The sequence below is a fragment of the Ruditapes philippinarum genome, unplaced genomic scaffold (assembly GCF_026571515.1).
Source record: "Ruditapes philippinarum isolate M1 unplaced genomic scaffold, ASM2657151v2 ctg307_1_1_1_1, whole genome shotgun sequence".
NCBI lineage: Eukaryota > Metazoa > Mollusca > Bivalvia > Venerida > Veneridae > Ruditapes > Ruditapes philippinarum.
The window spans coordinates 137,357-154,692 of record NW_026855687.1 but is presented as its reverse complement, the minus strand read 5'-3'; the positions used below and the strand labels follow the sequence as shown (position 1 = coordinate 154,692).

At 32.8% G+C, this 17,336-nt stretch overlaps 2 protein-coding genes across 5 annotated transcripts in view; both read left to right on the top strand.

The window, feature by feature from the left end:
* The window catches only part of LOC132744104 (prostaglandin E2 receptor EP4 subtype-like), a 30,901-nt gene extending 22,243 nt beyond the window's left edge, over positions 1 to 8,658 (top strand). For 3 of the 4 annotated variants that reach the window (XM_060732718.1, XM_060732721.1, XM_060732719.1), the window contains exons 2-4: positions 1,283 to 3,146; positions 6,979 to 6,999; positions 7,975 to 8,658. In XM_060732718.1, the coding sequence (XP_060588701.1) occupies positions 2,241 to 3,146; positions 6,979 to 6,999; positions 7,975 to 8,628 (1,581 nt within the window). In that variant the 5' untranslated portion in view covers positions 1,283 to 2,240 and the 3' untranslated portion in view covers positions 8,629 to 8,658. The remainder of the gene's footprint in view (positions 1 to 1,282; positions 3,147 to 6,978; positions 7,000 to 7,974) is intronic. The other variant, XM_060732722.1, reaches the window with a different exon arrangement.
* A 6,898-nt stretch (positions 8,659 to 15,556) lies between these two features.
* On the top strand, positions 15,557 to 17,275 carry LOC132744101 (uncharacterized). The gene has a single exon (XM_060732716.1). The coding sequence runs from the start codon at positions 15,557 to 15,559 to the stop codon at positions 17,273 to 17,275; it is 1,719 nt and encodes a 572-aa protein (XP_060588699.1).
* The last annotated feature ends 61 nt before the right edge of the window (positions 17,276 to 17,336 follow it).

The following is a 17,336-nucleotide window of genomic DNA, read 5'->3' as shown; positions in this document are numbered from 1 at the left end:
TTATAAAGGGAGGTAATTAGAAATTTTTCATAAAGAAATTAATGCATATATTTTAATGATTACATATAATGTGCACAAATATTTGCAAACATATTTACATATTCGGCGATGTTTGAAAATTATTTTAGAAGCATAATTATATACATAGATAAAATTTCACTTAAGTGTGGTTACAACCTTAATTACAACATACGGGATCTCTTAAGGAGATACTCTTCTCGCAATAAAGATAATTTTATGACATAAGTGGCTCATATTGATCGGACATTGGTAAAAGCTTTTGTGTAGAATAATAATAATAGTAATAAAGACTTTATTTAACGAAAGAACTCATATATGCTAGGCATTGTATGTATATTGCATTGTATGTATAATATCAATATTATTGTAATGAATTGTTATTGAAACTTTTCTTGCACATGTCTTCTCTATTTCACGATTTCCTTATTTTTTAATCAAATCATAAAAAAAAATATTGAGCATGTTCTATGAATTAAGTAGTTTTAACAATTTAACATTATTTATATTATAAATAGAGGATAGACAAGGTTTTTCTTTAACTATTATTATTTTTTTTAAGTATCTACCAGTGAAATATGTTAATTTTCATACCACAAGATTGATTTATTTCCTTTTATTAATAAAAAAACTTGAATTTTCTGTATTTGCGTTTTATGATAACTAAGAATTTCCTTTTAATTTTGTGTAATTAACAAATTTAGAAGAAAGTAGTCCGTCTAGATACCAGTGAAAATACGAAAAATATGTCTCACTGAAATGAAAAAAAAAATACAGTGAAAATACGGACAATGAAAATACGCAGTTTATTGATTCTATATTTCCGCCTATTTCATTTATAAGTTGATAATAAAGTTAAAAATTTAAATTGGAGTAAGAATTTGTTTATCAATTTATATAAATAAAACGTTGTAAAAAAGATATATAGGATGTGTTTTTATTCTAGATATACTTTTTATCAGCTTCATGAAAGGATATCAACGTCATCATTATCATCATCATCGCCATCATCATTATCATGATAATCATCATATTTCTAAAATATGTTAACAGTATTTGCGGAGCGCAACTTATATATATATCAGCATGAATGCGACATACATTGCTAAGCATTTTATCAATCAAAACATTTTCTTATACAAATGTCTTATTCCTTTCAACTTGTTTTAAGAGATATTTTTTTCCATAGATTTACATCTGTTTCCTAGAAAATTTTATTTAACATCTTTTAACAAGAAAACATGCATTTTCTTTTCTATTTCAGGTAAATGACGCGTGGAATCTACTGACAGATGTTTCAGCGTGTACAGTACACGTAGAGGCAACAACACTATTGGAATTGCAATGGATACAGAAAGCATCTTATTTGTAAAACAACGAAAATTGAACGGATAGCTCGCGGACGTTGAATGTTCGTATAAATACGTGAACTGCCGTTAACACCTGATTGAAGTAATATGCTTCAGGATATTGTGATAATATCTTAATGTATAAAAGAAAAGGACATTGGATTTTGGTCCACATTGGTGGACAGTTTGTCGCATGATTGGTTTGTTTGTTTATCTACAGGACAAAACGGCAAATATAATTAATTTTTTGACCGTAAGAGTGTGCGGAATTTATTTGTTTTACACTGTTAAATCTCTCTAGTGGAGGGTTAAACAGTGGATGAGGGAAATATACAATTATTCTGATTTTTGTTTTCCTTTCATAAATCGAATGGTAAGATTAAAGAGGAGTTTTAAACGAACGAGTTGGGGAAAAAAACAGTCACAAATCTTTATTATTATAAAAAAAAATAAAACTGGCATCAGTTGTCAAGTGCGGTTTAAAGAATTTACGTGGAATATAAAAAGCTGAAGGAGAATTTAGTTTATTGCGAGTTTTAATCATCTTGGGAATTTGACATAATTATTAATCTGATAAAGTTGGACGTAATAAATGTGATGTTAGAGGCAAATATAGCAATGATGGTATCATTTCTGTAAAATAATTACAAATAAAAGAATATATTTATAGAACATTTCGTGACAATTGATAGAGATCAAAGAGAATGTCAAAGTGTTTTTAGATTATTATTCTAAATTTATAGTGGATGCTGATAACACACACGTGTATATTAATTACGTCACAAAAACTTTACGTCGACATTTTCAAAGGAAATAGTAATAAGAGACGCTCGTGACGTAACTAGTTGTAATGGAGGCGGAAGTGGTATACATATGTTCAAGTCAGCTCGGCATCAGTCTGTTGATATGATGCACGTGCGATTTATGGTCATGGAAAACATGACAGGAGAAACGGTACCTTCTTACGTCACTCAAAATATCTCGCTTATTGAGTCACATATTGAAAATGAGACGGAAAACATAATTCAAATATCAAGTGTTAAGAAAAATAATAGTGTTATTAGTTCAAGTGTTTTATTTACGTTTGGTTTCCTGAGCAACACTTTAGCGCTAATCGTTCTAAAACGATCACCTTCCGACCAAAAGAGAAAGTTGTTTTACAGACTGGTTGCCGGTTTAACTTTAACGGACTTGGTAGGCACTACTGCAACCAGTCCAGTTGTGATAGCTGTTTACGTGAATGATTTCCGGTGGATAGGAGGTGCGGCGATGTGTAAATATTTCGGTTTTATGATGGTATTTTCCGGCGTAGCTACAACAACAATCGTGTGTATTATGGCTATAGAACGATTAATCTGTATTAGACACCCTTATCTCTATTATGCTCAATTACGGAAAAAGCATGCTACAGTATTTCTGTTTAGCGCATGGGCATTTGCGGGATTAATTGCTAGTCTGCCTTTGATGGGTTTCGGTGAAATAGTACTCCAATATCCATACACTTGGTGCTTTTTCGATTATTATACGGAAAACCTCGGACATCGGGGATTTAATTGCCTCTTCGCTATTTTAGCGTTGCTGACCATTTCTGTGACAGTGACATGTAATGGGATTGTCTTGTATACGCTCTTTCAAACAAAAATGAGAGGCATCTCCCGCCAAAATAGCAGAGATTCGAGGACCTTCTCCGGATATAGCAGACGATATGCCGAGTGTCAGATGGCTGTTCTACTTATCGGAATTACTGTCGTATTCAGCTCGTGTTACCTTCCATTAATGGTATGTATATATCAATCACTTAGGTCTGACACATAAAATATCTCCCGTGAATTCCACTTTTTCTGGGTTAAATACATTCAGTCAGAAAAGATTTTTTTTAAAAGTGCAAAATATTCAAAGCAAAAACATTGATTATATGTATTTTACTACTGACACCATTATTGACATAATTACGTCGTATATTATTCAACATAATCTTGTTATTTTACTTCTAAAGCTTAATCTGCATATATTCAGCTTTCAATGTTATTTTTACAGATACAAAAAAAATCTGTTATTTTATCATTTAAAGTTTATTTTATTACCCTAATTGTTGTTTTCCCCGTGGAGTCGCATAATTAAGTAAAAACAGTACGGGAAATGCATTAGTGGAGATTGATTTAATCACCACTTCAGATCAAACTCTCCTACCGTTTTTTTTATCTGGGACAAAAACATAACGACAGAAGTCACGTCAAAACCGCAAAGAACATTAAATTTTTTTGAATACCAAGCTAAAATGGTTGTTTGAAAATATCAAATCCCCGTTGTTAACGAAAAACAAATAACAGGATCTGGATCAAATGATTTATTATGCAACTTATACTGATCAAATCTAGCTGATAAACTCTTGAATATAAAGCAGATCTTAAACTTTAGCTCCCGGAAGTTCATAAATAAACTTTTTCAACTTCCAATTCTTTATTCTATTTCTTTTTCGGGAATTGGTATGTAACTTTTACTGATCAAAACTAGCTGAAAAACTCTTGAAAATTATGCAAATCATAACACTTAGCTCCCAGAATCTCATAAATAACTTTTACACTTTTTCGGAAATGTTTACTATAAGTCTTTTGGATATAAAGATGAAAGTTCGAAGTTTATCAGGCGGCATGTGTCAAGTTTATCATCCGGATATTCAGATTGGTGTGAGACTAAACTGGTGGCAATGGCTCTATTGAGATTCAGTAGAGAATGGTTCTGCAATAAAAGTGATCCATTTTAGAAACAGTTCCGAAATGACGATAGAAATTATAATATCAACTGGATAAAAATAATGATTTACTATTAATTTTAAGATCAGGCTCAAAACTAAAGTCAGGTATTAAAAGCGTATTATTTTGCAAAATTCATACGAAGCTTATCTGAATTGTCACCATATTATTTCATTTAAAGCCAAGTTTTAAGATTTACAATGTTCTTTTATGTAATGTCTAACAACGGATAATTTGTGTAACATGAATGTTGATCCATAATCATTTACGTTTTTAAACAGAGGTCTATATATCTGTATAATTTTCCTTATTTTTATTATTTCGTGATCAGGCCCGAAGGAAATTCTCAAACTCAAATATATCTTTGATTGGTCAGAAACTGTCAAAGAATGTACATTGATCAATAAAAATCCTGAGATTTGAGGGAGAACTCGGAAAAACGTTTTATAGCCGTGATATTGACTACCGATTTTTGTTATGTATATCAAACTTACTCTTTAATATTGTTAGCACATTAAGACGCGTTTTATATCATATTTTATACAGGCATATTGTAAAACAATAAAGAAAGAGTTATCCCGAAATAACGCCCCGAACTCGGCAAAATTAAAATGTTGCAGTCTCGGTTTTATTGAGCGGTACTGAAAAATGTAAGGGAATTCACGCCCCTAAGCACCGGCTTTCAAATCAAATTATAAAATATTACGGTCTTGCATAATATATAAATAAGTGTAATGAATATTTTGAAACCGCAATGTGGTTTTAAGAAGAAAAAAAAGATAAAATTTTAAAGTGACAAACAACAAACAAAAATGTGAAATGAATGCGAACTCTTTTGCCTTGCGGTCAATTTGACTTACATTGACATTGAAATTGTGACTTCATTTCTTATATCATTTCACATTGAAATAAGCATATTGAGTAGATTTCCTTTGAGATTTTTATGCAAAGTTTATAAATGAACTGTGTATTTTGCATAAATCGGATATTTGTAGACAAGAAAAAATTACAAACATATTTTTACTTTGCATGGTATAATTCTTTATATTTAGTAAGCCTTTTTTTTATCTAAATAACGATCTTGAAGTTGCTAAAAAGTTAAAATGATGATCCTACATGCATCAGAGAGTTATCTTAAATTTAACGAAATGATCAGGTAAACTGCGAAAGAACACGAGATTTTGGCAAGTGGCTAATTAAACAATTCCTCATATCATTTCATTCCTTTCAAACATATTTAATAATAATAATGATAATAATAATAATAATAATTTTAATAATAAATAATAATAATAATAATAATAACGATAATCATAATAATAATAATAAAAAAAATAATAATAATAATGATAATAATAATAATAAAAAATAATAATAATCATAATCATGATGATGATGATGATGAATATGATTATGATGATGATGATGATGATGATGAATAGAAACAAATCCTTAGATATGGCAAACATGAGTTTTATAACATTTAAAAATTGGTTTGAGAGCATGTTATATGCTTGCAACCCTAAAAATCCAACTAGCATTTACTTATTGTTCAAAATCGCCAAACCAAATATACAAAAAACAGTTTAAAGAGATACCGAAGGAATCTAATGGACCGATTAACAAATCCTGGTAAAACAATTCACTTAATCGATATTTGTCCCAGATAATTACTTGTCTGTATTGAGCGCCATTTATCAATAAGATGAATGGAACAGAAAAAGTAATTTTTCTAAGACCAAGATTTCATTTGCGGTCATCAAACAAATAAGTTTTTTTCAGGGAAAAAAATCGGGTAACAAATGAGATTCACTTTTCCTTTTTGCTTCAATAATCGTGCTAAACGGACCTTTTTTCATTGAAAGGGCATGAGATCCGGTTTTCTTCTATAATGTAGGACCGGATGCACAAATAAATCCTGGCTACTTAAAATCTTAAAGTTTGACACATATACTTGATATAATCTTAAAAACAAACAAAATAATAACAATTTGTAACAGTTTAAATATTGAAAACGCATCAACATTTTAAAACATATCTTGGATTTTGATTGGTTAGAAAATGGTTTAGTCATTTTGTTTACGTCTACCAAAAAGTTTTAGACACTACCTGAAGAATGTTGTAAAAGCGATTCTTTACTCATTATCAAGGTAATTTCTACATATTTATGTAGTTGAAAGTTAGAATGCCCTTGGCCACATAAAACATAATTACGCGCCAAAGTAAAGTTCAGATCACGACCAGAGTTCTCTATACGAATATCTTAAAATATGTGAACAATTTTAATTGGTTTTATTTTACAAAACATAACAAGTTTTAATGACAGAAAAGTAACTATAAAACTTTACATTACATTTACCATGTATTAAATGCGTGTAATTTGTCTTAACCTGCGAGGTCTTGTTTTTGGGGATTGTTTTATTACATTTTAACAGCACAACTTGATTACTTTGCGATCTTTATAATAGTGATTGTGCTATTAACATAAAATTGCACGTGCGTGTATTAAATCATCATGCAGATGCACATGCTTCCATACCAATGTTTAAGATTTAATAATACATTTTGGTAAATCTCAAGATGATTTCGACGTTACAATACAGATCATGTGATGTGATTTGAAAAATGCAGCAAATACTTAATTAAATTCTTTAATACACTGAGAAGATAATGTAAAAATATTTCATTTTGAACACATGAGTGGAACAGGCGATTAAGTTATATGTTTGCACTATTAAAAACATTCTTTTATTTCTGAAAGTTTGCATATGCTTTAATCTTGCTTTTAATTGCTGTGGGTCCATTACTGTCATTATTTATGTGTCGTTTATTTTACTGCTCATTTGATTTATTTTCAGATAAAGTTTGTTGAGATTATCGTTAAGTATCTTAATATGTTATTAACAAACTCATTAAAATCATATCCTCATTGCCACACCACAATACTTCGCTTCATAACTTAGCAAATATATGTGAATGTTTGTACAACGTGTATTGATAACGTAGAATCTATATTTTGTTACTTTCTAATAGCAATTATCAGACAAAAAGACTATCATCGTTTTTTCTACTTGCTCACGTTTCTGCTCAGGTACCTGCTCATATTTATGCTCAGGTACCTGTTCATGTTTCTGCTCAGGTACCTGTTCATGTTCCTGCTCCGGTACTTGCTCATGTTTCTGCTCATGTTTCTGCTCAGGAACCTGCTCATGTTTCTGCTCAGGTACCTGCCCATGTTTCTTCTCAGGTACCTGCTAATGTTTATGCTCAGGAACATGCTCATGTTTATGCTCAGGAACTTGCCCATGTTTCTGCTCAGGAACCTACTCATATTTCTGCTCAGATAACTACTCATATTTCTGCTCAGGAACCTGCTCATGTTTATGTTCAGGTACCTTTTCATGTTTATACTCAGATACCTGCTCCTGTTTATGCTTACGTACCTGTTCATGTTTAAGCTCATGTACCTGCTCATGTTTTTGTTCAGGTACCTGCTCATTATCCTTCTCTAGGACATCATGTTAATGTTTAGGTACCTGCTCATGTTCATGCTCAGGTATCTGCTCATGTTTATGCTCAGGTATCTGCTTAGTACTGAGATTATTGACAAATGTACCTGTTGTGGTCTACCTCCACTATTAAAGAAAGTCATTAGTTGACCTTTAAACCCCAATCGTAACCGAAAAAAAGAAAGAAGAAGAAAACAAACAAATTCCTACATTGCTCAACATTGCAACAGTAAACCGATTACAATTTTGTTTATCACAACGACTTCATAAAACTCAATATTCCCATTCTATTTGTTTAATTATACATGTGATACACTAATAGTTGTCAATTTTTTGTTATTTCAGATACGAATACTGATAAATCAGACGAAACTTTTACCTGTCAACTTACGGACAGACTTGCTGATGATCCGATTCGCTTCATTAAATCAAGTTCTTGACCCCTGGGTTTACATCCTGCTTCGAAGGGAAGTCGTTTGGAAAGTCGCAAGTACACTCAAAAAGCTTTTTTCAAAACAATCGAAGGATAGTGAAATTAATAAATTCAGACGACAAGATTCGTCTGCGTCTGTTATCCTAATGAACGATGTGCAATATTCGTGTTGTGCCTTTTGTTGGCATTGTTTGTGCGACCCGCCGCAGACACAAAGACCAAACTTAGCAAGCTTTTACAGCGACTACCGGAGAAATTCATTATATTCACCACCAAATAGTTCAACAAATAAACTTGTCATGCAAGTTATGAGGAACGTTATGATTCCTGATTCTAGTGAAGAAAATTCTGTGTATTCTGATAGACGCTCACAGGTGATAAGTGAGTTAAAAAGACAAGCGTCTCTTGATGCAGACGTTGTTACACAGCAGCCGACACCAAAAGATACGCGCGTTAAATTCTATTGTAACGGGTCATCTTCTTATGAGGATCTAGAAACCCAGATTTTAAATGATTTAGACGAGAATGATGAATTTGATACCAACCCTGAGGTTGATAGCTTATGATAGATATGTATATTAACTCGCCACCACATTGGTCAATTTGTGCTCCTCAGTATTGGCATAATAGTGCAACTTCCTCAAACAGTTCTGGCATATTTTGCTACTACGAGACACTTTCATATGTAGTCTTTTTTTTCGAGATTAAACAGTACATTTTTGCAGTTAACTGTTGCTTAAAAATTCAAGAATAGATTTTTAAAAAAGACAATCATCTCATATGTGTACTATGACAATTTTTTTTAAAGCAGTGTTCTGTTGGGGGATGGATTACATGCTGTTCAAGAAGATCGTTGTTCGCTTAGAGCAATTTCAATTTCGCGACATAACACTATTGAGCATTATTTATCACCTAAGTGATTTTGCTAGAGAAGATTCGTGTGGAAGTAAAATGTTTTTACATGTATAATATAAATTTGTTATTCAAAATCACGACATATACGCAACATACTGCAGCTAGTCGAAGAAATCTAAATTTTTCCGTTTTATTATTTGCCTTTTCGTGTTTTGTACTGTTTGTTATTTCAAAAATAAATGTCTTTGTCCGCAGGCCGGATAACAGATATTATATATTTAAAAGTACTTATCATATAATTAGTGTATTTTGTGATTAAGATACGCTAAATCTAATTGTTTTTTCACTTTGTATGTTTATTTTCTTTTAATTATGTATATAACCGATTACATTTACAAAACATCTTAATATGCATTTGTTTTAGAGCTTAAAAAGTACCCAAAAATTCGATTCGTGTTGCTCTATCTGAAAAATATCTTCATTGACATTGCTTTTCGTTATAAGATATCTAATAAAAAAAATACTTGAAGCTGTAATATCTAAATATATTTCCAGCAATAACTTAACAAATAGAAACTAGTGTAAGGTTATACAGTGTTTGTTCTTAGAAAAAATAATACAAATGTCATCCGATGTTATTGAAAATCTTATTTCAGATCATAAATATGTAAATTAACTTGTCGTACATATATGACAATTTTAAATCTTCATTAAAATATAATTTTATTGGAAAGCTATTTTAAAATATCAATATGCATAATTATGTGTCTTTTCGTAGAATGAGATTTCTCAAAGATACTATAAAAACGTAAATCAGTCTCAGTTATTTTGTTTGTCAAATAACTGAACAAATTTGAATAAAAAAAGTAATATCAATGTGATACTGTACTCTGTTCCATTCCAACGGTTCTATTTTGTTACAATCACCCTTTACCTGCTGAAGCCGGAAGCATTAAGTCTTTGCCACCAGTATAGAGCCAGGCCAGCCTGCACATCCGTGCAGTCTGACCAGGCTCTATACTGTTGGCTGACAAATTTTAATTATTCAAATTGATATCCCTAAAATCGATAATGGACAGTCCCAAAAATGGAAGTGGGACAAGTCCATTTAAGATATTCAGCATGTTCAGGGTTAACCTGCTGAACCGGAAGTGATTGGTGCAGCATAGAGCCAGGCTATTGGTAGCTCAGTGTGTAAAGTCTGACGCGTCAGTGAGTAGGAATCTTAAGGAATTTTTGTCAAACACTAAATCCTTTAAAACGAGTTTAGATTAAACGATATAGATCCATATCCAACATGCTCTTTTAAAAATGTCGACTTCAGTTCCATTGTTTTTTTTTTTCTTTATTTGCAGTCAAATTTAAGTATATTTTATTTGCACATTTATTATTGTTTTGTTGAAATTTGTGAAAATAAAATTATCTTCATTTCTACGGCATTTATAATTCATTTAACTGTCAATATTGATCATATTCATATTAATATATTTTATATATAACATTATAAAAACATGGCAAAAAGCTGTACTAGATAGTGTGCACAAGAACTCAATATTTAAAAGAAAATGAGATCACCGAGACAAATACAATTATATACGGAAATATACAGTCCGGTATATTCAACATATAAAGGCGTGTACGGAAAGTACTTGACTAAGGCCGCTATTCCATTTATACGTGATCAGTGGTCCGCGTCCGTCATCCGCGTCCGCTACCGATTCGCTTAACAAAGAATACGTTGAATCTATTCCTTTTGTCCGTTAACACCCGCTTCCGTGACGGCATCCGCGACGTTTGCAGGATGAGCGATTTTTTACGGACGCGGACAGTCACGGACATGTCTCATCTCTACAAAATGCCTCGACCGAAATTAAATACTTTATCGATTTCGAAAGAAAATACAAAAGAACTCACCAAAATAGTGTGGGAGAACCTATAAGTTTATGATGCAGCAATGACAGATTAAAAAAGCAACATTTGGTCTTCGGTTGCTAAATAGATTTTTTTTTTTTTGGAAACCTAACTGGTATTCAATGTTTTTTACCTTATTCTTTGATGTTAAAACTGTTTTTGGTATTAGAATGAAATTATATCATATTCTACAAATCATTATCCTCTGTTCGCTATACTTCCATAAAAATATATAGAAAATAACGTACCTATGGAATAAAACCCACGGACATGCCCGGACACGGATCACTGACGCGGGTCACGGATCACGTACAAATGGAATAGCGGCCTAAGTATACGGGTCCGATTAGGGGAGCACCAGGTGTACGGGAAGTCTATGTGGATGTAGAATTTGAAGTCCCTGATAGAAATGTTTGTTAACTATAGCTAGTCGTTAAATATTTGGATAAATTTATGCTGAGCATATTACTTTATTGTGCAATTGATTGAATCCGTCAAATAGTGTTTGTTTCTATGTAACTTATGCTATTTCCGATAACAAGTCAGATGTATGTCTATTTTTCGAAATATTACAGTATTTTTCCTACAAGAAAAGACTGCTTTCTCGGAAATGCATTTATATAAAAACAAACGTTCGTCTTACGGATGGAGTATTTGATTGTAAACAATTTATCAAAGCGGGTAAAGGAATATTATTATTGAGACTAATTGCCATTTCTTGTCTCAGCTGATAGATATATAGCTATATAAGTAGTACAATATTTTGTTTAATCTATTTTGTGTGACAAAATACTATACTTCCTTGTATGACAAATATACTAGTTATTCCAAATCAAATATCATTCCAAAACACTTCATACGAATGTAAATTGAATGATATATTAATGAATTTTACATCAACTGAAAATAAAATTTCAAGGTTTCTTTTATGTTTTATCTGTTGTACATAGTTTATCAACCATGGCCGAAAACCTCTTTGTCAAGGAGTTTGCTGTTTTTTTTTGTTTGTTTTTTTTAAATCACATATAAATATTCTTTGTTCTAACACTTTCAAATATTATGCCTAACGTACATATATTAGCAGGGACACATATCAAAACGATAATTAAGAAATATACTCAGACTCAGAAATAAATTGAAAATCGTATTTTTTAGCTATTCATAGCCCAGTTGAGTGAAGAAACGAGTTTCAATTTTGGGTGACTTTCCACAATGAAAAAAAAGAAGAATTATTCTGGAAAAAAAACAGCAACAACAACAAGCAAACAAAAATGATAATAGCGAAGGATTTGAAATAGTTTTGCACACACGTAATTGGTTTATACCTACATGAATTGGAACATTAATATACAAATTCTCAGTGGAGTCCCTTTAATATGCACAATAAGATTAAAACTAAGGTAAAACAAATTAATATTGAAAAATACAATATATCAAACGGGAAACATTTCATTTAACAAGTTGGAGCATACTTCACTACTTTGTAAACACTTATTTCTGTTCTTAAAATTTTGAAACACAGATCTGTTTTAGGTATATGTTAAGTGTCTAAGACAGAAAAAGAAGATCATTTCCGATGAGTTTGTTTACATTAAATGTCGCTAAACAAACATGCAAGATGCACCAAACATCCTGTTTTAATTTTGTTTAAACCCGCAAAAACAGGGAAAATTAAACAATCAAGTTTATTTTGAAACCCGATAAATAGATTTTGAAGTATGGATAATATTTGAAGTAAGGATTAAAGATGTCATGTCCAATTAAAAAAAAAACACGCCGTATTTTAAGTATAACAAAAGTTGTCCTTTTTTGCGTGCGGGGCTGGAATAAAACATGAGGTCACCACTGTTTTTTTTTTATTTTATATATTCCGGGCTGTCCTGTCAAATATTTTATCATTGGTATAAGCCAATCATAATACAGTATGCTAACAAAGGTACTATGGAATGACGATTACGAGCATCGACTGACGAGTTCTGAAAATCGGCATAAAAATTAAACAAACCAATTGCCGCAAATATTATTTTCTGATAAAAGATTCATACTGATGGTAAACCGAGAATTGTTATTTAAAAGAATGCATCTATAGATTAGACTAGTGACTAAAACGTGCCTGTAAATTATTATAGATTTAGGTAATTATGGACGTCTGAAATGTTCTGTGAAAATTCATTTTATTTTGACTTCTTTAATTATGCGTCGAATATTTATGTGAAGTTCACAGGACTAAAAGGTAATATGATTCAATGTCCTGAATAAAAGACAATTTATTAGCTGTCGGCATCGTTATGAAGCTTCACCGGTTAGCAAACCTGATAAAAAAATGAACTGGTATGTAACTTATTTCAAAGTTTTTAATGCTTCAAGGCACATAATGTCTCAGAAACAAATAATTTTTACTTCTTTAGAATGGGCAAACATGAATTTTATAATGTTTAAATGAGCCGCGTCACGACAAAACAAACATAATGGGTTTGCGACCAGAGCGGAGGCACAGGCTGGTCTGGATCCATGCTGGTCGCAAACACACTATGTTGGTTTTGTCGTGACGCGGCTCAAATAATGGTTTGAGAGAATGTTAGAAGCGTGTTACCGGAAGAAAGTAAATTATCATATACGAGCAATGATCAATTTCTCCGCGAGTGACCTACCACCAACTTCAGAATCAGCGGTGAGAAACGAATGACAATTAGAAGCAATGACCGAGATCAGATGTGACGGAGAAATTTCGTCTCCGCTAAGGATTCGCCAGCGACTTTACGGGCTCCAACCTTTGAGACGGATAAACAAATCATATTTATAAGTAAGCTTTCGAAGGGATCACAGGGAAAAAAACAAGCAAGGTTTTACGCACGCGTGCTACGGCTGCAAAGGATTGGTCAGCAAGCACTGTCTACCTTTACAATAACCGAAAAATTGCTACTTTTGGATCTGCGCAGTTGTTGAAACTGAAGGGGAAGCATTATGATACGAAAATTCCATTACGTCCGTACTAGTTGTACTCGTTTTATACTGTGACATGACGGGTACGTATGTGTCAGGATTCCGACACCATGTGTCTAATTTTATACATATATAGACAGTATTATCGTATTTAACATGAGCTTTTGCAATGCACTGTATAGTAATTCTATGAAGATCCATGCAATACCGATTATGTTGCAAAATCAATTTTCCGTACATTACAAGGGGGACAATCCAGAATAACAATAACTTTTAGGACAATATGATTTTACCTCCCTTTGTTTTAAACAATTGCTTTAGGCATTACTGTTTGAATAGAATTTAACGTTCATATCTTTTATAGTAATTATTATTTTTAGTTTGTTTTTAATTCGCACAGAGTAATTAAAAGGTCATATGGCCACATTTCAGCTTCCTTCGTGTACATTTCTGGCACATGCGGGCACGTGTCAGTGTGTAGAATGACCGACATTTCTTGAATCAGCTTGAAGAAGAAATCCAAAGTCACTTGCGTGATTCGAACCCACAGCGGCGATGGGCAAATGGTTTGAATACAGCGACGTTAAATCGGTCAATGTCACCACATTGTAATTTTTAACTATATCATCTACATGATTGCTATCAATTATATCTATATATTCACATATTTTGATTTATTGCGATATGCAGACTTAGTTATCTATCTGCCCCTTCAAAATTAAATATCATTTGTTCCGCCGATTGTTTTCTCGTTTATGACAAATGTATACTTTAATTTAGGAACGTTAGGACGCTTCTGTTGATGTATCTAAATTCCAAATGTGTACATGTGAATAATTTTTTAAGTCGGTGCTAGAGTGCGTAGTTGGTACATGTCAATCGCAACTTTTCGGCCCTTTCCGTCAGTTTTCGGATAAGGATTAGGACGTTCCAATTGGGTACATGTAGCTTGCATTACAGTCTCTGGACCACGCCTACTATAAAACCTTCTTACGGGACATTTGATTAATATTAACGTGAACAAATGAATTTAGAACTTTGATAAACAATTAAATATTAAATATTTTTTCTTGACAATCACTTATCATTACCTTATGATAATTACTTCAAGTATGATAAAATAAACTAGATAACCATGTAGAGTTCGATTGTCTATTATCTAAATTTGTTTAGTTCAAATATTTATCAATCTATGTATTTAAAAAAAATGTGCTCAATTGTGAAAAGGGTAATAACAACATAGATAAATGAAATATGCAGAGATTCTGAAACCGCATACTCTGATGAATTCCTTAAATGAGTTCATCTTTGAGAACGTACCACTATCAACTATCGTGATAAAAAATTAGAAGCTAGTCTAGTCACAGTATAGAGCATGGGGGTAAAGGTTCACTTTACTACGGTGGCTGATTTGTGCTCCTGCGACCCCACCAAGCAAAAAGTCGAGAATGGACAAGTTTAAATGATGGGGCGCGGGGAGAAAACACGCATATTAGCGGGGGAGTAAATAAGCGTGTTTTCAAAATTAACTTCAAAATTCAAATTTATCACGACTGATAAAATGTCTGTCCTCAATTCATACAATTATCACTTGTTATTTACGTAAAAGAGAATGACAAGTAGTTTAATCAAGATATGATATCTTCAGTTGAATTTATTCATATATTCAGCAATTTCATAAAGTGTAGATATTAGTATAAATCATAAGTTCAACCATGGTTAACTTGAGGATTCCGTAATGCTAATAGCATTGTAGCATTTTATTAAAAAGATTCATCGTATGAAATGGCGGAGGGATGTCTAGCGGATTATTCCGATCAAACTTCTGACCTGTATATACCTTGTAATCCGTGTTCAAGGAATAACAAACGCTCAGAGGCAGTCATCTATTGTGCGGATTGCGATGAAGTTCAGTGCCTGATTTGTTCCAAGGACCATAAAACTTACATTGTAATGGGACATCACGTGACTGTTGATATCAAAGACTGGAGACATTCCAGCCTTTCGTTTGATTTAGCTAAAATTACCAAATGTGAAATACACGGGTTGTTTTATCAATACTTTTGCGAGTATGACAACAGGCTTTGCTGTCAGAAATGCCGCAATGAAGAACACCGGACATGTTGCAATGTTAAATTGTTAAGCACAATGGAACATCGTGTATCCACAAGAGAACTCGAAAGTGTTGACATGAAGTTTAAAAAATTGCTAGATGAGGCGGAGGTAATGGTTTCTAGGTCCGAGGTTCGTAAAGCAAGTGTACAAAGCCAAGTTGCTGCATTGCCAAGCGTCATTGGCGATGTTAGGAAACAACTTCTACATATGCTTGACAAGTTTGAAGAGACAATGCGCGAAGAGGGAATATGTATTGCAGATGAAAGAATGGCGACACTAAAGGAAATACAAAATCGGATATCCGCGGTCGTGAACGACATTCAGGGTACATTGATAAATATCAAATATTTACCCAGATCCATCACACCAGAGCTGAATTTTGTTTTCGAAAAAAAGATGGAGGGAATTCTTGAATATTATAACAGAATGTTAAAATTGCAAGCAACAAAATTGAGCAAAGTCGGAGACACTGTTTCTATTGAATTCTCGGACAAGCTAATAGACCTTCTGAGAGTTTCCCCCGTAGACATTGGGAAATTGAACACAGCTACCGACCATGTAGGATCAGACTATCTACTGGAACCAAAACCGGTTGAACTCAAAGAAATCAAGGATACAACTATGCCGTCGGTAAATGGGTTTAAACCGTTTTATATAGGAATTGACTTTCTAAAAAACGGCAGACTTGTATTAGCGGACAACAGGAGTAACACGTGTATTGTCATGAGTACATCGTTGAAAGTCATTGGCGAAAAACGTCTCAAATATGCTCCTCAAGATATTCTTGTTTTTGGTAGCGACCAGCTGTTAATTTCAAGTGGAGAAGGACAGTTTATTGACCATTATGAGGTTAACTCTGTAAACATACTAACTTACAAAAAAAGAATTGAAACTTTGTCACCATGCGACTCTTTGTCACTGATGGTTGAAAACACATTTACAGTGGGAATGGCCGATAATACTAAACCAGTCTGCACACTTAGGGACTTTAACCAGTTTTTGGATTTCGAAATGACCTTTGACAGAGAAAACTATAAATTAGGAGAAACAAAATGTGTCTATAGCCATAGTCTTGAAATGCTGGTGTTAACTGATTACGTTACAAATACCATTGCTATCATAAATACAAGAACAGGGGAGAAGATACGGGTTCAAGACAAAGTGATACAAGGCCCTCGAAGCGTAGTGATAGGCAAAGATGGGTCTATTTTTGTTTGCTGTGAAGGTTCCTGTTGTCTTGCCCAACTGTCGCCTTCAGGGGATATTTTGACATTCTATTTAGGCATAGTATGTCCGCACTCGATTTGTATTTCAAAAGACTTTTCGAAACTTGCTATCTCAAACAACAGCGCAGATGATTGTCATCTTCAATTATTTTCGGTTGGTTGAATAAAAGCTTTAGGCCCATTATGCCATTATACCTCAGCAATGTTTTTATTTTTATTTCTCA